Genomic DNA, 20089 nt, shown 5'->3' on the forward strand with positions numbered 1-20089 from the left:
ATAACTGGACCTGGACCTCCAAGATCTTTTAATGGTATTTGATCCTTCTCAGGAATAACTGGACCTGGACCTCCAAGATCTTTTAATGGTATTTGATCCTTCTCAGGAATAACTGGACCTGGACCTCCAAGATCTTTTAATGGTATTTGATCCTTCTCAGGAATAACTGGACCTGGACCTCCAAGATCTTTTAATGGTATTTGATCCTTCTCAGGAATAACTGGACCTGGACCTCCAAGATCTTTTAATGGTATTTGATCCTTCTCAGGAATAACTGGACCTGGACCTCCAAGATCTTTTAATGGTATTTGATCCTTCTCAGGAATAACTGGACCTGGACCTCCGAGATCTTCTAATGGTATTTGATCTTCTTCAGGGATAACTGGACCTGGACCTCCAAGATCCTTTAATGGTATTTGATCCTTCTCAGGAATAACTGGACCTGGACCTCCGAGATCTTCTAATGGTATTTGATCTTCTTCAGGGATAACTGGACCTGGACCTCCAAGATCTTTTAATGGTATTTGATCCTTCTCAGGAATAACTGGACCTGGACCTCCGAGATCTTCTAATGGTATTTGATCTTCTTCAGGGATAACTGGACCTGGACCTCCAAGATCCTTTAATGGTATTTGATCCTTCTCAGGAATAACTGGACCTGGACCTCCGAGATCTTCTAATGGTATTTGATCTTCTTCAGGGATAACTGGACCTGGACCTCCAAGATCTTTTAATGGTATTTGATCCTTCTCAGGAATAACTGGACCTGGACCTCCAAGATCTTCTAATGGTATTTGATCTTCTTCAGGGATAACTGGACCTGGACCTCCAAGATCTTCTAATGGTATTTGGTCTTCTTCAGGGATAACTGGACCTGGACCTCCAAGATCTTCTAATGGTATTTGGTCTTCTTCAGGGATAACTGGACCTGGACCTCCAAAATCTTCTAGTGGTATTTGGTCTTCTTCAGGAGATCTCCCAATATATTTTGATGATATCTCATCACTTCTAGGTTTAACAGAACCTAAGCTATTAGTACCTTGGGCTTGTCTCTCAAACTTCCCTTCATTAGAATTCTGATCAGAGACCTCACTTTCAGAATCAGATGTAAATTCAGATAGATTAGAAAATTCCCCATACCTTGTATCATCTTCTTCATTAAAAGATTGGGTCTCAATATCTAAATAGGTATCAGTTTTAGTTTCACTATATTTGGGAGTCACTGTAGTAGTTGTTGTTAAGTGTTCAGATATTGTTGTATTGGCCAATATCACTTCAGTAGAAGTTGAATTAATACGCATAGTTGGTACAGATCTTGGTAACTTATTAATAATTGGTTTCTCACCTGGCAAAGTCTTCCTGACCTTAACTACAGCTAATAATTCATTACGGAATATTTTCTGCCCAGGCTTCTTATTTCTAATAAATACAGCTTCAAAATCACGGAACATCTGAATGTACACATTTCTGCCAGCTTCAACTATTCTATTAACAGAAACATTTCCTTTGCCAGTAGTGATCGTACTTTTGTAATATTGATCACCTTCAGCCATTATAACAAAGGCTGTTCCTGGAGAATGTAAACCTAACTCTTCAATATTCTGTTGAATAAGTAAACCATCTACTGGTGTCCTTATTTCAATAGTTCTATAAGGTACTTCAGTAAGTGATTGTATAGTTACCTTCTGTATACCCACATTGCTTGCTCTTAAATTAACGGCTACAGAAACTGACAAATAAAGTATAAATAAGAACAAGATATTTAAAAGTAATTTATTAATATACATTTCTTTTCTATGGAATAATTCCAAATTAATTCCCCTTTTTTCAAATAGACTTCGATAATTACTATTGAGCTTACACTTAATTACGTTAGTGAAAGATCTTCACCCGCCGTCCCACTCAGTCGAATTCAGAGATCACGCAAACTAGCGGGTCTCTTATTATATTAGTAGACACCCTAAAAGTTTCTTAAGAGTGGAACCCCATAATATATCACACAAATAAAATAAATTCTAATTATACTAAAGAAGAAAAAAGTTAAGAATTAAATTAAAAATTATACTAGTTAGTGCTAGGTATCAGTAGGTCTATTTGTCCAATATATATTCTCCCATACTGGATTATACTCATCACCATATATATCTGCTGAATTCGCAGTTGATGGATAAATAATATAAATTATTGCAACTATAAGTAGAAATAATAATAAAGAGAAAATAACTATAGATATCTTGTTCTTTTCCCAAAATGATTCACATTCTGTACCTTTACATGCTTTAAGTTGTTGTAAGTCAGGACAAACTATTCCATGTCCACTAGGTTGTGTTATTATACTTCTTGAACGGACCATACTACCATCTCCACATTGAGTATTACACTCTGACCATTTTGACCAAGAACTAACTTCACAATTTATTGGACATATAATATTAAAACAATCTTGTGACTGTGTAAGTTCACTAGGACAAGGTTTACCTCCATTATAAGGTGGACTTTGTATAATACGAGTACGAGTTATTTGACCCTGATTACAAGTTGATGAACAAGAAGACCATTGTGACCAATCAGAAATAACACAATCTGTTGCAATAGGATCACATAATTGCGGTATTAATGGATTAGTACTAACATAACACCAAATAGTAGGTACATTTGAACTATTTGAAATAGGATTTCTACAATAATTATGATTTCCAATACCAGAATATTCAATAGATGCCAAATAATTAAATGCAGGAAAATCTATATCTAACCAATTTACACATTCTTGGCCAGATCGAGTAAATTTTTGGCAACCACGATATAATAGACCATTAGTACCAGCAAGTTCTTCATTACATTTCTTTGGATTATAAATACAGAATTTTGTATCTTTAAGTGGTGTTTTACTTAAATTTATCTCACATGGATTACTATTTAATATTTGCCTTGTTCTTATTTGACTACTACTTTCAGAATTATGACATATAGACCACTCACTCCAATGACTCAAAATACATGAGTTACAAACTACATTAGATAAACATGGTAAATATTGTACATTAGAAGGACAGAGATCATTAAATCCTGCAGGTGGAGTAATTATATTTCTGCTTCTTTGAGTCATATTATTACAACTTAAACAAGTTTCCCAAGAAGACCAATTAGACATTTCACACAAAGTACAATCAGCTTGTGCTGGTGGTACATTTAATGGATAGTATATATCTGGCCAAACATTTTCTTCCACACATGATGTATCCCATTCACTACAATGAGTATAATATACTGAATTATTTACATCAAAAGTAATTAATAAACCACTACCCCCACTTTCCCTACATACATCAAAAGAGCCAGCAAGAGTTATTAAGTTAGGATTCATATGAATATGACGTTCGCTATGACAATATTTAAATCCTAATATAGTTCCACATGAGTTATTACCAAGCATTAGATCAGGATTATATTGGATATATTGTGAATAACATGTTTGTAATATTATTAATATTGTCAAATAACATATTATACTGATCATTACCAAGAGTAATTACTCTTCATTCTAATTAACTTTTCTTTTCCCCTCCCCCCCCCCCTCTTCTTACCTCTTTAATAGTCAATAATTGATCTATGTCATCAGATAGGGAACATTATTACCGAAATAAATTATTAAATGAGCTATTTTAACTGCTTTATTAATAAATTACAAAGAAAAGAGAAATAATAAAATTAAATATGTTATAATTATGTATAATATATTGTAAATCTTTAAATATTATCAATCTACTGATTAATTATTTAATACTATTATCAAATATTTACTTCGTAATGCTTATTCAAGATAATATAATAATAAGAAAATTATATTTTTAAAATAACTAGCTATATTTCTATGTTATCTTTATTTCCTTATTATCTATTAATTTATACAAAGTAATATTAAGAGATTATATTATTAAATAAAATTTTATATAAAGTAAAATTATAAAAATAAATGAGATATTATATAATAATATATAAAAATCAAATATATTAATGTTAAAATAATTTTCTTTTAATAACCTTTGCACTTTTAAAATTACCAGTTATATAATTAATATTATCTATTATTATTATATCTTATAATACTAACCAATTACTTAATAATTAGAAATCACCATATTAAATTTCTTTTTATTGAAATATAATCTAATATAATTTAGTTAATGAAATATTTCAAATAATAAAGATATCTTATATTAAGGATATCATTAATTAAAAGATAATAGTAATTTATTTACCATCTAACTGTATAGTTAATATTAAGAATATTATTAAGTTAATTTAATTATATAATGAATATAAGACTTAATTATCATAAATAATGTAATATTTCAGTTAAATTATAGAATTATAAGATATATTAAAATATCACGCTCTTAATAATAATATCTTGAAGGGAATTGCTTATTGTAAGTACTAAAGATAATAATTTACAATATTTAAGGAATATTTATAGAGAAAAAGGAAAAAAAGATCCTAAACAACTTTTAGGTTTATTATTATTCTATTTAAGTTCAAGTTTGAGTTTATCTTTATTGCAAGACATTATTAATACGTATGCACACTAATTTTTAGCGGGTTTGTAAATAGTATCTAGTCTGGCATTGTCTCTGGATAGCTGCCTATGTCTTTTTAAATATAAGATGTAGTCAATTATCAGTTACGATGTTGTCATATATGGACTATTTTAAATAATAGCAATATTATTATACATTATATATTTGTGCAAATACCAATTTTCTGCAAGTTTGGAGTAAATTAAAAAAAAAAAAAAAAGAGGATTAGACAGCTGCTATTAATATTTTTTGTTTTCCTTTTTTGCAATAATAAAAAAGTAGATAACTGAAAGATGTCAAATCCAATGCCTATGGCAGGCAGCCTATCAGGACTTTCTGTGCCACAACCTAATAGCATGTCACCTACTGTAAATTCAGGTGCAACAGATGCCATTTTGGTTGATATCCTTTGTGAATTTGCAGACTTTTTCGTTGACCTAGCAACAAGTGTTGCAGCAAGGACAGGTAAAATTTGGAAACCAAGGATTCTTATGCAACAGAAGTCAAAGAGGACATTAAGGACTTCTGATGATCCTAATAAACCTAAGAGACCACATACAGCATATACATTATGGTGTGAACATATTCGACAAAAAGTACGTGAGAATGATCCAAATCGTGCCCTACAAATGAAAGATTTAGCAGAAATGTGGAATAATTTGCCAGAACAAGAAAAAGGCCCTTGGGAACGTAAGGCTCAAGAATTCAAACAGAAATATTTAGCAGAAATGGCTGCATATAGGGCATCAGGACCATCTCCTGTAGGACCTTCTCCATCAGCACAACAGCAAATTCAATCTTTTAGTTCTACAAGTATGACTGGATGGTAAATCTATATATAATTTATATACTTCAATAGTTATATTTATTGAAAAATTGGTACTTAGAAGGATTATATAATCTTCAGACTTTCCTTCATTTTTCTTTCTAGCATGTATATTTAAATTGTGGTTATTAATATTTGCAATACTTATTTAAAGATATCACAATTTTAACGATAACTTATTATATAAAATCTAGAATATAAAATATTTTGCTAATATCGCTTATTAATCAATTTGAGATCTAATACAATAAAATAAGGACCCATCATTTTTACAGGTAAATACATCGCTTTTAGACTGGTGTCATTTAAATTTAAGTACCATTTTTGGCGCCCATAGTTATTGACAATCTAATTAAATATTATTACTACTTTTATAGTCTAATTATAATAAAATAGTAATTAATCTGTTAATTATATAACCCCATTAGTATAATTGGTTCTCTTGTTAAATTTATTTTTTTAATTAAAAAAAACATCTACATGTATCTGGGATAATTGAAATTAAACACAACTTCTCAAAAAGTTCATTTTTGGATACATGCATGCAGGACGTATTATATGATGTATCTCAATTCCACTACATTAGTTGCATGTCCCTTAAGTAAGTGATTAGAATTTTGTTATGTATTATATAAATGTCAAAGCAGTATATACAATTCTTTTAATAGTATTCTGTAACTTTATACAGTTAAATGGACAACTATTTCAAGATTTTGTGGTACACGAATGCAAAACTGCTGTAAATAAAGGTAATGATTCAATAAAGGTAGGGGAATTTATTAATAACTTTCTTTTATGAAATATTCTATATATCAATTTATTAATATTAGAAATGTTGCCCCCATATATTATCAATAGCAATTTCTAAGGAAATTTGTTTACTTGCCCCAAAATTATATAATAAAGATATACATGATGTTGAAATATTAGAAAGACAATATAAAGAATGTGACTTAATTTATGCTATAGCCAAAAATGAAACATGGATTGATGATAATTTAATTTATAATTGTGTTAAATTTAGTCTCAATTCAATAGATAAAGGAGAAGATATTAAAGAAAAACTTAATAATACAGAAATACACAAAGATGATAGAAATTTACAATTATCGGGATTTCTAAACAATTTTGGTATTCCAACATTTGCAGCTGGATTATCTACATCATCATCACTACTATCAGAAGGAGATTTTTTTGCTCAACACTTTTCTTCATGTAGCACACTATTATCATTGTATTTTGTACGAACATGTAGTGCAATTTGTGAAGGAAGAGCAGGTATTGGTACTGGTAGAGTAACTGTTCCACAATTATGTCTACCATACTGTCAAAATTTTGCTAAACATGCCTGTATTAGGGGATGTAAACATTTTGGATGTCCATTATCATACAATAGATGTATGGATCACATGTGTTAATATTAGAGCAACTTAATTACTGCTTCATGTAATTTTCTTAAATATGAATTTAGTGAGAAAGAAAAAAAAGTCGATGATTTTGAATTTAACTAGCTAAAAGAGTTTAATTTAAACACCTTTATATTTCAAAAATAGAACTTTTTTTTTAGATAATATTAATATTGAATATAAAATGCTTTTCATGCTAATAATAATATATAATTTAATTTAAACTTTATATAAGTTTTATTATATTAAGTTTTAATAAGTATTAGAATTAATAAATATTTATATTTAAAATATACTTTCAAATGTAAGGTCTTCTTTAATTTATAATATATTATGATATATTTAATAAAAATAGAAATTATTAAGATATATTTTTTTAATGATAAACTTCAATAATATTTAAATAATAAGATATTTTACTTTTTCTTGATTTTAAGATTTCATTAACAACTACAACTACAGACTAATTGCACTATTTGTTAATACTATAAAATAAAATATATGAAAATATGAATAGGATAGTTATTGAATAATTCATATTTAGAATACAAATCTATAATATAATATCACAAAGGGTCTTAAACCTCTAAAATATTAGGTATACATGTACTTTCTTGCAATATTTTAATCTCGAACCCATCTAATGTTATATTTTTTATTTATTCTTTTTTTCCTTTTATATAAAAAATAAATAACTTAAATTTTTTAATTAAAGAATGAATTTATTACTCATAATAACTATTACTGGTTTATTTACAATAAAATCTATTACTCAAAGTATTATTATACCAGATATGGAGAATTATATCTATTAAAAAGTTGTCTAATTATAGAATGAAAATAGAAATAAGTAAATTAAATATCTCAAATATCAATTCATTAGAGTATAAAGATAATCTAGTATCAAATCTATTAGAATAGAGAAATACTTCAGAATTAGATTTATTATAACACAGAACAACTTATATAGAAAATTTATTTAATTATATATGTTTGCTATCAATATACATTTATTAATTATTTATTATAATATTAATTTATTTTAGAAAAATCAAATATAAATGATAAAATCTACAATAGATTTTATTAAAGGTGAATGCAGTAAAGTTTCAGTAGTGTAGGTCTAAATCTTGCACCAGAACTAGTAAGTTAAGAAAAAAAAAAAAAAAAAAGTTTTTTATTATTATACTTTATACTCTAATATGTTATTTATTCTTAAATTTAGAAATGTTGTAGATCAATTACGACTTTTATTGAAACAGAAGCTATATATAATTCAACAAACTTAGTTAATTATGATTTTAGTTTATAAGATCATGTAGAATTATATAATATCCAAAAAAATTACTATAAAGTAGTTGAGGAAATTAGAAAACAAAATATTGAATTGACAGATTTAATAATTGTTGCTTGTACTATGGTATTAGGTTATGAAGTTCTTACATTATCAGTAAGAAATTACAATTTGATATTTCTCTTTTTATTACTTCATTTCATTAACTATTTACTGGAGAAACACTTAGTAATTATATATTTGGTGGTCCTAGTCCATTTTGATTAATTCTAAGTTTATATTTTGTCCGTGCTTGTATAACATGATGTGATAAGCATAGCTTAGTTGGTGTTATACGGGCTTCTATTCCTGTTAATTATATTACACAATGTGAACAATTTACAAAAAGATACTTGTATGAGAGGTTGTGAAGAATATAGGTATTCAGTACCATATTATGAATGTATGAAAATATGTTCCTTTTAAAAAGAAAAAAAAAAAATTAATTAAATTGATATAGGGTATCTAAATTACTTTATTATTAGATAAACTCATTGTAAATTCAGTTAATATTATCATAATTAAAAATTGATAATTTATTCTATTTAGATCTAATTTCTTCAATATTTAAATTACAAATACTAGTTGGTAATAAAGATATAGGAATATCAATTGATGTATCTACAAATGAATCTCCACATATTAATAAAGAATGGACTTGAATAGGAAATTTAAGATACATAATAACTTTCTTTATAAGATTCTTAACAGTAATATGATTACTTAAATATAGTTTTAAATGTTTATAAAATTTTAAATTCAAGTCTGTAGTATTATTAAATAATCCTCTTGAATAATTTCTATTAAATTTAGGATTTCGAATATATACTATTAAAGAAAATATTTTGTTTTTTTTATTAACTAGTTTCTCACTTTTCTTTAATTGATTATCTTTAATATTTATTTGATTTATTTTCTCTAATCTAGAAGTTGGGATCAGAGTACCTTTATCAAGTATAATTGCAGATATCTCGTCACCTTTTTGTACTCCAATATCTGATAATATAATAGAGAGATCTTTATGAATAAGTAAATCTTGTTTTGTTTTTAAATGGCGTAGTTCTAATACATCAAAATTTGTATTTATTTTCTCAATAACAGCCTTTAAAATTTGTAAAAGTCCTTTCAATGTACAATTATTGTCTTCCTGAAATCTAATTATTTCTTTATTATGAAGGTTTGATTTATTAAATGACTTTAAAGAATCTATACTTTCAATATATAATATATAAAAACATTGAGCTTGTAAATTATTATTTGTTGTATAATTTTGTATATATATTTCAGAATTAGATATAGTATTATTATCTAATATTAATTCTTGTTCATTTATTACTTCATTTTTATCTTCATCTAATCGAGGATATTCTAATGATTGAGTAATATCATTATTTATATTATCTGATTCTAATTCTATAATTGGTGTTAATGGTAATTCATTGCCCAAGTTATCTTCATCAATTGATATATTTTCTTCAAGTAATATATTCTCATTAAGTGATAAATCTTCACTAATATTCTTATACATTATTAATATATTATCTCCAGTTTTTATTCCAATACTATTAATTTTAATATATGGAGGTATATCTGATAGAATTAGATGACTTCTTATATGTATAATTTCTATAATTCTATAATTTGAAAAGAATCTTTTAAAAAGATCTTCAATTTTTTTTATAAGTAAATTTACTTTTATATTACTATCAACCTTTAAGGTAATATTTGGATTAACAACAGTATTATAATTATCAGTAAAAAAAGGTTTAAGTGTAATCATAAGAACAATAAATTTATCTTTTCTAAGATATTTATCATATTCTTTTTTATAAGATGCTCCATGAGCTAACTGATATTTTGGAGTTCTAATATTATAATTTTTTATATTATCTACATATTTAAATTGATCTTCTTTTATAAGATTTTCTTTCATTAAATTATTGAATACATTTGTAATATCTACATCATCATCTGAATGTTCTTCAATTGTATTAAATGAAATATATTTATTTGATTTAAATGTATTAGGATTTGTTTTCTTATAAATTGGAATATCTAATCTGTTTACAAGTACATTTAGATTATTAAGATTATCATCCATATAATTAGAACTCGTATCTGATTTATCATATTCTATTGAAGATAAAGTTGGAGAGGTTATACTACTGTAAGAATCTGTATTATATTCTAATTGTAAAGTATCAGATACTGAAGTTTCCCCATTACATATAAAAGATATCCCCACATAATTTATTATAGACTTATGACTTAATATAACAAGTACTCCTATATTAATATATTTCCATAGTATTAAAAAATAATTATCTAACATAATTAAAATAAGAATATTTAAAGAAAAAGAATCCCTTAATATTAAACAATTAATTTCAAAGAGATCTTATCTAATATAAGTAAAGTTATATTAAAAAGATTCCCTTTAGGTAGTATAACAAATCTTATTTTTAGTTTCCTTTGAAGATCACACGCGCGTCGTGCTGCATTGATGTTATTTAGTTTCTAAGATTCTTAGGAAGTAATATCTATTAGAAAAAAAGTTTATAATTCATAAACCCATTTCATATAATATAACAATATATAATAATTTTATTTGAATGATTTAAGATTCAATAATTGATAAAGCAGACAATTCACATATAATGTTAAATAATCTTCTTACACGTTCTATATCCTTTAAAAATATCTTTACTTCAACAACTTTATCTATATCTACATTATCTTCTATCTGAAAATATAAACAGGGGAAACAAGGATCTAATTCACCAGGAGAAGCAATGGCATGAATAATTATAGAAGATATATATATAAAATATACCTTTCCAAAGGAGCTAGGTATTTTTGTATAATCATCACTAAATACTGCATCTTTAAGAAAAATAATACGGCTATCAGTAATTAATATAGACCAATAATCTTCAATATCAATTATATCAATCCCTTTAATATTACATTCCCTTTCTGAATCCTTTATAAGTTCATGTTGATCTAAAAGATCACTTAAAGAAGGAAATTGACTAGAAATCATTTCTTCTCATTTTAATTAAATATATAGGGAAAAAAAAAGAAAATTAATAAGAATATTCTTAAAATAAAACCCCCTTTTTGTCTATACCTATATTTTTTCACCAAAATAATATTGTAGCGCTTAAATTAGATGAGTAGCAACAGCGTGGGAAGTAATCTTTAAAAGTAATTTAGCAAATGTCAGTAAAACTGATAGCCAATAATTTACCAGCACAAGCATTAGCTTCAACTAATTTTGCATATGTTAGCTGGAATGTTTACAAATCATTAATAAATTCATTACCTAATATATCTAATAATGATCAATTACGTGTATCAGTTAAAAATCTAATACTTAATATAGAAGCTGATGAAAGAATATCTGATGGAGAAATTGCACTAAATAGATTACATCGACAAAGTGCAAAGATAGAATTAAGAGAGGTATTAAATATATCTATTGTTACAGAATTTAGCTATAATAATAATGCAAATAAGTTAGCAGGAAATATTGTTTTAGAGGTTGATATGTTTGTTGAGTGTAGTAAACCATTAATATTAAAAGAAATTGACTTTATTCCTAGATTAATTGAACAATTAAATGGTCAAGTACTTGCTACCCAACAATTAATACCATTTTATCATAAAGATACAGATTTATTATTTTTATTAACAGTAAAGAAGATTATTCCATTATCAAGATTATTACAAAAATGTGATAAAGATGATAAATTTGATTTTTCTGAATATGGATTAGTAGGGAATTCAACTAATTTTGAATTAACTAGTTCATCATCAGGGAAAGTTAGATTTTCTAATGATAATAAGATGTCTCCATTAATATTTCATCATAATTTTAATTTCAATGATATAGGAATAGGTGGTTTAAATGAAGAGTTTGCTACTATATTTAGAAGAGCCTTTGCTAGTAGGGTTATTCCTCCTATGATTTTGAATGAATTAGGAATACATCATGTAAAGGGTATGTTATTATATGGTCCTCCAGGAACTGGTAAAACATTAATTGCAAGACAAATAGCAAAAGTATTGAAAGCAAGAGAACCAAAGATTGTGAATGGACCAGAAATATTGAATAAATATGTTGGTCAAAGTGAAGAAAATATACGAAATCTTTTTTATGAAGCTGAGGAAGAATATAGACAAAAAGGGGATTTTTCTGCACTTCACATTATTATTTTAGATGAAATAGATGCAATATGTAAAAGCCGTGGTACAAGTAATACTGTTGGGTCAGGTGTCAGTGATAGTATTGTTAATCAACTTTTAAGTAAGATTGATGGTGTTAATAGTATTAATAATATTTTACTTATTGGTATGACAAATAGGCTTGATTTAATAGATGAGGCATTATTAAGACCTGGAAGATTTGAGGTTCATATTGAAATTGGATTACCAAATAAAAGTGGTAGACATGAAATATTAGAAATTCATACGAAGCAAATGAGAGAGAATCATCGTTTAGCAGCTGATGTATGTTTATTAGAGTTAGCAGATAAAACTAAGAATTTTTCAGGTGCAGAGATTGAAGGATTAGTTAGAGCTGCTACTTCTTTTGCATTTCAAAGGCATATTGATATGGAAGATATTACTAAGCCCGTAGATACTCAGAATATTCAAATAAATAATGATGATTTTATGGCGGCTTTAAAAGAAGTAAAACCTGCATTTGGTATTAATGAAGAAGAATTACTTTCTTTGATGCCACGTGGAATTATTACACTTGGTACAAATTCACAACATGTAATGGAATTATTAGAACGTCTTACAAGTCAAGTAAAAACTGATAAGAATACAAATACACTTTCAATTTTGTTACATGGAGAACGAGGTGCTGGAAAGTCTGCTTTAGCATCATATGTTGCAAGTTTTGCAGAATTTCCATTTACGAAATTGATTACCCCATCACAATTTATTGGTTTAAATGAGCTAAATAAATCAATGATTTTAAGTAAAATATTTGATAATGCTTATAAAAGTGATATTTCATGTATAATTTTAGATGATATTGAACGACTTATAGATTATACTCCTATTGGTCCTAGATTCTCCAATTCTATTTTACAAACTTTAATGGTACTTATTAAACAAACTACTCCAAAAAATAGGAAACTATTTATAATTGCAACTACATCAGAATTTCAGTTTATTGGTACATGTGGTCTGTCAAATATATTTAGTGTGGTTTTAGAGATTCCTTGTGTCCCACCAAATGATGTTCCAAAGGTACTAACTTACTATCAAAATGATAATTTCCCACAATATGAAATTCAGAAAGTATCTCAGTCTCTTCATTCATCTTATCCTATAAAGAAATTAATCTTTGCATTAGATGTAACGGAACACTCTTGTAAAGAAGAGACAATAACTGCTAATAGTTTTCTAGAAAATCTAAATGATATTATTTTCTAAATGTAGTAAGTCATTTAGAAGTTTATAATTTAGTAAGACTTCTTATAACAATTAGATAGCTTATCTAAAGTTAATTTCCTAAATAAATTATTTTAACGATAAGATTTCTGAATACGAGCACGTGCACCTGGACCACCGAATTTCTTTGGTTCACAACGTCTTGGATCAGCAATAACAAGTGAACGATCATAAGATACTAATATGTCACGAATTTCTTGTTTAGTAGCTTCATCAACATATTTTTGAGTGTATGCAACAATGGCTTTTGCTAAAGCTTGACGAATAGCAAAGACTTGTGATGTATATCCACCACCGGTAACACGAACTCTTATATCAACTCCAGAAAACATTTGCTTCCCTAGTAATAATATAGGCTCAAATGCCTTAACTTTTAATTGTTCAGGTTGAATCAAATCAAGTGGTTTACCATTGAAGTGTACCAATCCACGACCCTGTTGGCACAATGCAACTGCAACAGCATTTTTCTTGCGACCAAAAGTCTGAACCATACGATTTCCACTAGACATCCTTATAAATATATTTTATTATATCTTATAAAATTTGTCTTTTTAGCCACTTAGGTAATGCTGAAGGTGCGACTTTTTTCCCTATAAGCTTTGAAGAGACGGCGCCTATTATTTTATTTTGTGTCTCGCAATATTTGGCTAATATGTCAATAAGAGACAATACGGCAATGCTATTTATATTATTTATCATTTATATTAATCTATTACTCGATACTATTGTATTGACTACTAAAGTGTATTTGTGCATATCAAAGTATTCGTCATAGCTGCTAATACTTTAAAGAGAAGAATCCAAGGAAATACAAAGGTAAAAGGTGGTTAGTTTTTGACACTTTTTGGCGATAATATTTAGGAGTCGATATGCGTCACAATAATGTTATTCCAAATGTACACTTCCATAAGAACTATAAACCTTGGATAAAGACATGGTATAATCAAGCAGGAAGAAAGAAAAGCCGTAGGATCTCTCGTCAGAAATTGATTGCCAAGTCTGGACTAAGACCAACTGATCTATTGCGTCCAATTGTTCATTCTCCAACTCAACGTTACAATATGAAGGTTAGATTGGGACGTGGATTCACTTTGGAAGAACTTTCAGCTTGTGGACTTAATAAACAGGCAGCAAAAAGTATAGGCATTGCTGTAGATCATCGTAGGACTAATTTATCGGAAGAGAGTTTAAAAACTAATGTTGCTAGATTAAAGAAGTATATGGATAGTATTGTAATGTTCCCAAGAAGTGGCAAGAAACCAAAGAAAGGTTTTGCAGGGATCCCAGATGACTACACAAAAAAAGGATCTGATAACTTTAAGAGTGTAAAGGTTGAAGAAGTATTTCCTTTAAAATCAAATTCTCGTAAACAAAAGGTAAGTAAAACATATTTAAGTGTGAATATTTAGGAATTTAGCTATTCAAATAATAGCAAACTGAGGGTGAATTGAATTATATAACTTCAATGTATTATACATTTATGACTATTTATATTTCTTAATTATTTTAGGCTCACACTATTACTGTTGAAGAGAGGAGATTTGCATCTTATGTAACATTACGTAAAGAACTACTTAAATCTAAGAATATTGGCAAGAAGAATAAACAAAAAGCATAATGATCTATTTAGATTCTTTCAATAATAGTAGTAAATAAATTTAAACTATTTACCTAATATGTCATTCTTGAATATTTAGCTGAATAATACTTTAATTGCGATTAGAACTTTAGCTAAAAATATAAAGTCTATTAAGTCTTTGTAATTAGTATTTTGGATAATATCTTGCAATATTTGAGTTATAATGTGTTTTGAATCATTTCTTTATATATACTTTAAGATATTTTATTATAATAAGAAGTCGGATAACAAAGTTTAAGTAGAAACTATTGCTATTAGGTACTGAAGGGGTTAATTTTTAATAAAATGTATTACCTAGTGATCTAGTAATATATAAGATCAGAGTATTCGTTATATCCAAAAAAGGAAATAAGTATAAATTTTATATTAATATAGATGATTAAGATGAAGTAACTTGGAGAAGTTATTTTCAACTACTACAAGTCCAAACTAGTTCTGATAATTTCTCAAAGTTTTAATTACTATTGTATTTTTATTAAAACTATGAGTTCCAAGATCTTTTATATACATTGAAAACTAATGTATTGGTATTCTGATTGTACTTATATCTTTTAATTAGAATTATATTATTATATAAACATTAGAATTCACTAATTTTAGCCTATTTATAGAGTTAATAAAACCCATTACAGAATATATCTACCAAAATTTATCAATATAAAGTATCTAAGAAAGTTACTAATTAGTTTATTAAAAACTATACATAGAGCAGATTTAGATACTAAAAATTTGTCACCCAAATTGGTTGTATAAATGTCCAATAATAAAAAGTAATTATAATTGGTTCACAAATAATTATAAAAACGATTTATAAGTAAAAAACATTTATGCCCTTTTTAAAAGCGTATAAAGTAATCAATAATACATATTTGACAGTAAATAGCTACTTCAAAAGCTATAAAAACTTTAAAATGGAACTTTATTTAATTCATCAAAAGTAAATTTATCACTTTATTATAAAGATAAATTAGATATCATGCTTGATGGTTGCTTTAACATATTTAAATTAAATGATATTTTTTGAAGAAGAATTGATTTTGCTAAAATCATATTTTCTATATGGGATTCACTTAAGTGACTATTTATAACTTCTGTATAATAATTTTTAAAATTTAGATTACCAATAAGATTTTTCAAAATATCTATAACTATTTGTTTAAATTGCTTAAATTTTAGTCCAATCTTACATATACCACTTATGATAATGGATATTAAATATAAACACTCAGTTGCATATTTAGATTTGTCAAATACTACTTCTCTATTCCCTTCATCTGGGTAAATATTATACTCTTTAATCATATCACCAATATCACTAGTAGAATCAGAACTCAAATTTTCAAAGTAGTTCGATTCATAAGATAAAACAGAATCAAATGATGAATCTGATGAAAAGTAATCTGAGTTTTCAGAAAACTTCATGCCATCATAGAAAGTAGCATCTATAGTCGTAAGTTCATATTCTTTTTTAGAAGTTTCTATTGGTGAGGATTTTTGACCAAAATCAGGTTTATAAAATAAGGTTTCACAGATTGTTGCATTTTCTAAGTATATGTTTACATATAAATTGGCAAGTACTTTAAAGTTCGATAATACATATTCAATTTTGCCTCTGAGACAATCTATCATATGAATATCGGATACCTCTAATAAAATTTCTGGTAGAGTCCAACAAAGTGATACAATAAGTTCAGATGATACATGGTTAACATTAGATTGTAGATATTGACATATTTTTTCTAATAAAACATCTTCAAACAATAGTTTAGGGCATTTATGCATAGTACTAGTAATGAATTTTGCAATTTTACGTTGGACATTTTGAACATGATATGAACCACTGGGGTATACAAAAAAATATATATCTAATAGTTCTGTTATTGTAGATGCTAAATTGTGTATTATATTTAAGTCTATATATTCTTTATCAATAAATTTATTTTCTAGTTTTATTAGTAAGCTTCCAAACATTACATCGAGATACTTCTCTATAGTATCAAAAACTAGTTTTGTATATAATTTTTCATTAGTATTAGCCCTCCAAAGAGAGTTAATGATAAATCTCAATGATAGATCCATAAACATGCGTTTTTCAGTTTCTATACTACATGAAGAGTTCCTCATTGGATTTATAATAAATTTTATATCATTCAATATGTTCTCACTAATTTCCATATTTTCAGATGATACTCCTAATGCTGAATTAATGATACTTATAATTTCTGGTGATTTTTGAACATTAACTTGGGGAAATAAACTTAATAATGGCATATAAAGCATTCTCATTAAAACTATTTTCCAAGTTGAAATCCATGTTAATTCATTCTTTAAGTTGCAAATATTTAGAGAATGAAAGAGTAAATTAATGATATTATCCGATATATGGTTAGGATGAAGTATAGCAAGCTTTAGAAAAAGACCAGAATACTTAATTATAAAAGCCTGAATATTTATTTTAACTAGTGAATCTGATATTACAGAACTCTGAAGCCAATAAGCAAATATTAATACTACATAACTATCTGATGTATTAGGATCAATATAATCCGTAATAAGGGTTCCCCACCAATCTTCTATTTCAGCAGAGGTAGGAGAATCATACTTCATTAAAAATTTAAATGTTTCCATATATAAGTTATTTATACTTTTTGTCATGTGTAATCTGTCATGCAGCTTTCTTACAAAAGGAGTTAATCTTTTAATACATAATGGGGATATCTCACATAATGAATCAATTATAAGCATGACTTCATATGGGATTGTTTCTAATAATGAATTTTTAAAATATTGCTGATGAAATGCATTTAGTTGGAGATGCTTATAGTCCGGCATTTCTGATATCATGCGTTCTAATTGCATAAAAACACGTACTGTATATATAATTATTGCTTCCCTAAGTACTTCAGATATGGAATCTTCATTATTAATCTCTTCATCAATATTGCATAGTCCTAGATAATTTTTTTTTAGCCACATATGCAAACCTGAAATAATATGTATATGCATAAAATGTTGAGGACAGTAATAATTAGCAGTGTTTGCAAGTGTATAGATGTCTGTTGAATTAGAACCATCAATCTCATAAATAAGTATCTTATTATCTGTTGTAGGATAAAAAGGTTTGAGTCCAACAAGCCATAATGCTATTGTATATTCAATTTTTAGTATTATTTCTTTCCGTTCTATAAAAATATTGTTAAATTCTGGTTGATCTAAGTCATTACTATCAATTGGTCTTTTATAGGTTATTAATCTTAAAATAGCTACAAAAGACATCCTCTTTAGTGCTAAAGAATTTAGAAGATTATTTGCTTTTTTTAAATAGCAAATTTCGGAATTATTTGTGAAATCTGTCTTTTCTCTCAATAGATTCAGTTTTGAAAAAATTGCAGATTTCTCATTTTTCGTTCTCGTGACTAGTTTAGCCGAGGTGCAACTAAAAAAAAGTGAGAGAGTAATTAAATTATTTGAAATATAATCTATCTTGCAATTTAACAATGATTCATCCAGTTCTTCAAGTTCTAGAATACTTTTTTTATTACCTTTATATCCATTGATGAACCAAGAGATAATCTGTTCAGAATTTTTCATCAGTAATTGTAATGGTGATCGTTCAACAAATAATTCAAGGACTAATGGGAGATATTGTTTGTTATAATTACTTATTATTCCATTATATGTCTCTAGGAAAAATGATGGCAAGCAATCTGAGCACATTTGACGAAATAGTGAGATAATAGTAACGAATAACTGTGGATTTAGCAAGTCACAATGCTCAGAAGCTGTTACTAAAGCAAATAATTCTTGAATAACTCGTCTAGTAGCATAACTTAAAGGGTTATTTTTATCATGTTGTTGAATCTTTGTACTTTTATCAATAAGTCTTAATGAAGAGAATGTATCGTTTGATGTACATATATGCTGCAGTAAAATTCTACCTGTCTCCAAAATTACGGAATCAAAATCATCAGTATATCTTGTTTGATGGTGTAACTCATTTCTGAAATGTTGTAATAAATTTAGAAGCTCTGATATTTTCATTATCCTCTTACATCTATTATATTAGGACAAATAATAAAATACAACAGTAAGTTTATTTCAACATGCTGCAGACAATAATGACGTGATTTACCGCAATTATTATGGTAAGGTGTAATCAAGAGAAAGAAACTAACAAGATGTTTTTTTTTGTTGAACTTTGGAAAAACATATCTTTAAGTCCAAATCAATTGGGACCTCGATATGATGAACATATTGATGATATACTACGTAGTCAGGTATGTTTCGAAGAACTATTGCAATTCTAATTGAATCTTACTATCTGCGATCAGGTTGAAGGTCAATGGATCACATCTTTTGGTTATGTAGTCTGTGTTGTTAGAATACTTTTACGCCAACCAGGTAGAATTCAAGATGGGACAGGTTTAATTATTGTTCCAATAAAATATCAGGCAATTGTATATCGTCCAATGAAGGGTGAGGTTATAGATGGTACTGTTGAGAGTGTAAATGAACTTGGAATAATCGTAAATTGTGGACCTTTAAAGAGAGTTTTTGTTAGTCAATCTGCCTTACCAGAAAATATTTCTTATTCTAGTGGAGTTGATGGCTCTACTGCCCGGGCCTATTTAGACTCAAAGTCTCAACTACAAATTAAACAAAATACGGAAGTTCGTGTAAGATTACGTGGAGTAAATCATGAAACACTTTCAGCAGTTGCAGAAATGAATAGTGATTATCTTGGTCCAGTGGAAGATTCATAAAAGGTATATATTAACAATAAACAATCTACAGTAAAATAATTATATAACTTACACCTATTGATAATAAAAATAT

The 20089-nt window shown here is 27.2% G+C and overlaps 11 protein-coding genes across 11 annotated transcripts, besides 26 other annotated features; 5 read left to right on the forward strand and 6 right to left on the reverse strand.

Annotated features, from left to right (window-relative positions):
* CMU_030400 (uncharacterized protein) lies at positions 1-1787 on the reverse strand (the record flags this gene model as incomplete). The annotated part of the gene is made up of 1 exon (XM_002142864.1): positions 1-1787. A coding segment is annotated over one exon (1787 nt), but the record flags the coding sequence as incomplete, so codon positions are not given.
* Positions 1788-2001: 214 nt separating this feature from the next.
* Positions 2002-2064: a sequence feature (AT_rich).
* A 10-nt stretch (positions 2065-2074) lies between these two features.
* CMU_030410 (thrombospondin type 1 domain-containing protein) lies at positions 2075-3520 on the reverse strand (the record flags this gene model as incomplete). Its single annotated transcript, XM_002142865.1, has 1 exon — positions 2075-3520. One exon carries the CDS (start codon positions 3518-3520, stop codon positions 2075-2077), a length of 1446 nt encoding a protein of 481 aa, XP_002142901.1.
* A 180-nt stretch (positions 3521-3700) lies between these two features.
* Positions 3701-3860: a sequence feature (AT_rich).
* A 76-nt stretch (positions 3861-3936) lies between these two features.
* Positions 3937-4029: a sequence feature (A-rich).
* A 38-nt stretch (positions 4030-4067) lies between these two features.
* Positions 4068-4109: a sequence feature (AT_rich).
* Positions 4110-4140: 31 nt separating this feature from the next.
* Positions 4141-4393: a sequence feature (AT_rich).
* Positions 4394-4778: 385 nt separating this feature from the next.
* Positions 4779-4800: a sequence feature (AT_rich).
* A 73-nt stretch (positions 4801-4873) lies between these two features.
* CMU_030420 (high mobility group box domain-containing protein) lies at positions 4874-5410 on the forward strand (the record flags this gene model as incomplete). The annotated part of the gene is made up of 1 exon (XM_002142866.1): positions 4874-5410. The coding sequence occupies one exon, from the start codon at positions 4874-4876 to the stop codon at positions 5408-5410; it is 537 nt and encodes a 178-aa protein (XP_002142902.1).
* A 345-nt stretch (positions 5411-5755) lies between these two features.
* Positions 5756-5825: a sequence feature (AT_rich).
* A 26-nt stretch (positions 5826-5851) lies between these two features.
* Positions 5852-5879: a sequence feature (AT_rich).
* Positions 5880-6028: 149 nt separating this feature from the next.
* Positions 6029-6824, forward strand: CMU_030430 (uncharacterized protein; the record flags this gene model as incomplete). Its single annotated transcript, XM_002142867.1, has 2 exons — positions 6029-6172; positions 6237-6824. The coding sequence occupies 2 exons, from the start codon at positions 6029-6031 to the stop codon at positions 6822-6824; spliced, it is 732 nt and encodes a 243-aa protein (XP_002142903.1).
* Positions 6180-6235: a sequence feature (AT_rich).
* A 138-nt stretch (positions 6825-6962) lies between the features above and the next one.
* Positions 6963-6998: a sequence feature (AT_rich).
* An 11-nt stretch (positions 6999-7009) lies between these two features.
* Positions 7010-7231: a sequence feature (AT_rich).
* Positions 7232-7458: 227 nt separating this feature from the next.
* Positions 7459-7526: a sequence feature (AT_rich).
* Positions 7527-7774: 248 nt separating this feature from the next.
* Positions 7775-7883: a sequence feature (AT_rich).
* An 83-nt stretch (positions 7884-7966) lies between these two features.
* Positions 7967-8036: a sequence feature (AT_rich).
* Positions 8037-8565: 529 nt separating this feature from the next.
* Positions 8566-8598: a sequence feature (AT_rich).
* A 53-nt stretch (positions 8599-8651) lies between these two features.
* Positions 8652-8686: a sequence feature (AT_rich).
* Positions 8687-10477, reverse strand: CMU_030440 (uncharacterized protein; the record flags this gene model as incomplete). The annotated part of the gene is made up of 1 exon (XM_002142868.1): positions 8687-10477. The coding sequence occupies one exon, from the start codon at positions 10475-10477 to the stop codon at positions 8687-8689; it is 1791 nt and encodes a 596-aa protein (XP_002142904.1).
* Positions 8869-8905: a sequence feature (AT_rich).
* Positions 10012-10050: a sequence feature (AT_rich).
* Positions 10454-10499: a sequence feature (AT_rich).
* Positions 10500-10723: 224 nt separating this feature from the next.
* Positions 10724-10755: a sequence feature (AT_rich).
* A 7-nt stretch (positions 10756-10762) lies between these two features.
* Positions 10763-11188, reverse strand: CMU_030450 (uncharacterized protein; the record flags this gene model as incomplete). Its single annotated transcript, XM_002142869.1, has 1 exon — positions 10763-11188. The coding sequence occupies one exon, from the start codon at positions 11186-11188 to the stop codon at positions 10763-10765; it is 426 nt and encodes a 141-aa protein (XP_002142905.1).
* Positions 11189-11196: 8 nt separating this feature from the next.
* Positions 11197-11257: a sequence feature (AT_rich).
* A 107-nt stretch (positions 11258-11364) lies between these two features.
* Positions 11365-13596, forward strand: CMU_030460 (vesicle-fusing ATPase, putative; the record flags this gene model as incomplete). The annotated part of the gene is made up of 1 exon (XM_002142870.1): positions 11365-13596. The coding sequence occupies one exon, from the start codon at positions 11365-11367 to the stop codon at positions 13594-13596; it is 2232 nt and encodes a 743-aa protein (XP_002142906.1).
* Positions 13597-13688: 92 nt separating this feature from the next.
* CMU_030470 (40S ribosomal protein S16, putative) lies at positions 13689-14123 on the reverse strand (the record flags this gene model as incomplete). The annotated part of the gene is made up of 1 exon (XM_002142871.1): positions 13689-14123. The coding sequence occupies one exon, from the start codon at positions 14121-14123 to the stop codon at positions 13689-13691; it is 435 nt and encodes a 144-aa protein (XP_002142907.1).
* A 2-nt stretch (positions 14124-14125) lies between these two features.
* Positions 14126-14159: a sequence feature (AT_rich).
* Positions 14160-14294: 135 nt separating this feature from the next.
* Positions 14295-14323: a sequence feature (AT_rich).
* A 160-nt stretch (positions 14324-14483) lies between these two features.
* Positions 14484-15232, forward strand: CMU_030480 (60S ribosomal protein L13, putative; the record flags this gene model as incomplete). Its single annotated transcript, XM_002142872.1, has 2 exons — positions 14484-14990; positions 15125-15232. The coding sequence occupies 2 exons, from the start codon at positions 14484-14486 to the stop codon at positions 15230-15232; spliced, it is 615 nt and encodes a 204-aa protein (XP_002142908.1).
* A 374-nt stretch (positions 15233-15606) lies between these two features.
* Positions 15607-15627: a sequence feature (AT_rich).
* Positions 15628-15802: 175 nt separating this feature from the next.
* Positions 15803-15831: a sequence feature (AT_rich).
* Positions 15832-16207: 376 nt separating this feature from the next.
* On the reverse strand, positions 16208-19294 carry CMU_030490 (uncharacterized protein; the record flags this gene model as incomplete). Its single annotated transcript, XM_002142873.1, has 1 exon — positions 16208-19294. One exon carries the CDS (start codon positions 19292-19294, stop codon positions 16208-16210), a length of 3087 nt encoding a protein of 1028 aa, XP_002142909.1.
* Positions 16348-16368: a sequence feature (AT_rich).
* A 137-nt stretch (positions 19295-19431) lies between the features above and the next one.
* CMU_030500 (DNA-directed RNA polymerase II subunit RPB7, putative) lies at positions 19432-20016 on the forward strand (the record flags this gene model as incomplete). The annotated part of the gene is made up of 2 exons (XM_002142874.1): positions 19432-19530; positions 19585-20016. 2 exons carry the CDS (start codon positions 19432-19434, stop codon positions 20014-20016), a joined length of 531 nt encoding a protein of 176 aa, XP_002142910.1.
* Between the last annotated feature and the right edge of the window lie 73 nt (positions 20017-20089).

Source organism: Cryptosporidium muris, genomic scaffold, assembly GCF_000006515.1.
Source record: "Cryptosporidium muris RN66 scf_1106632373445 genomic scaffold, whole genome shotgun sequence".
NCBI lineage: Eukaryota > Apicomplexa > Conoidasida > Eucoccidiorida > Cryptosporidiidae > Cryptosporidium > Cryptosporidium muris.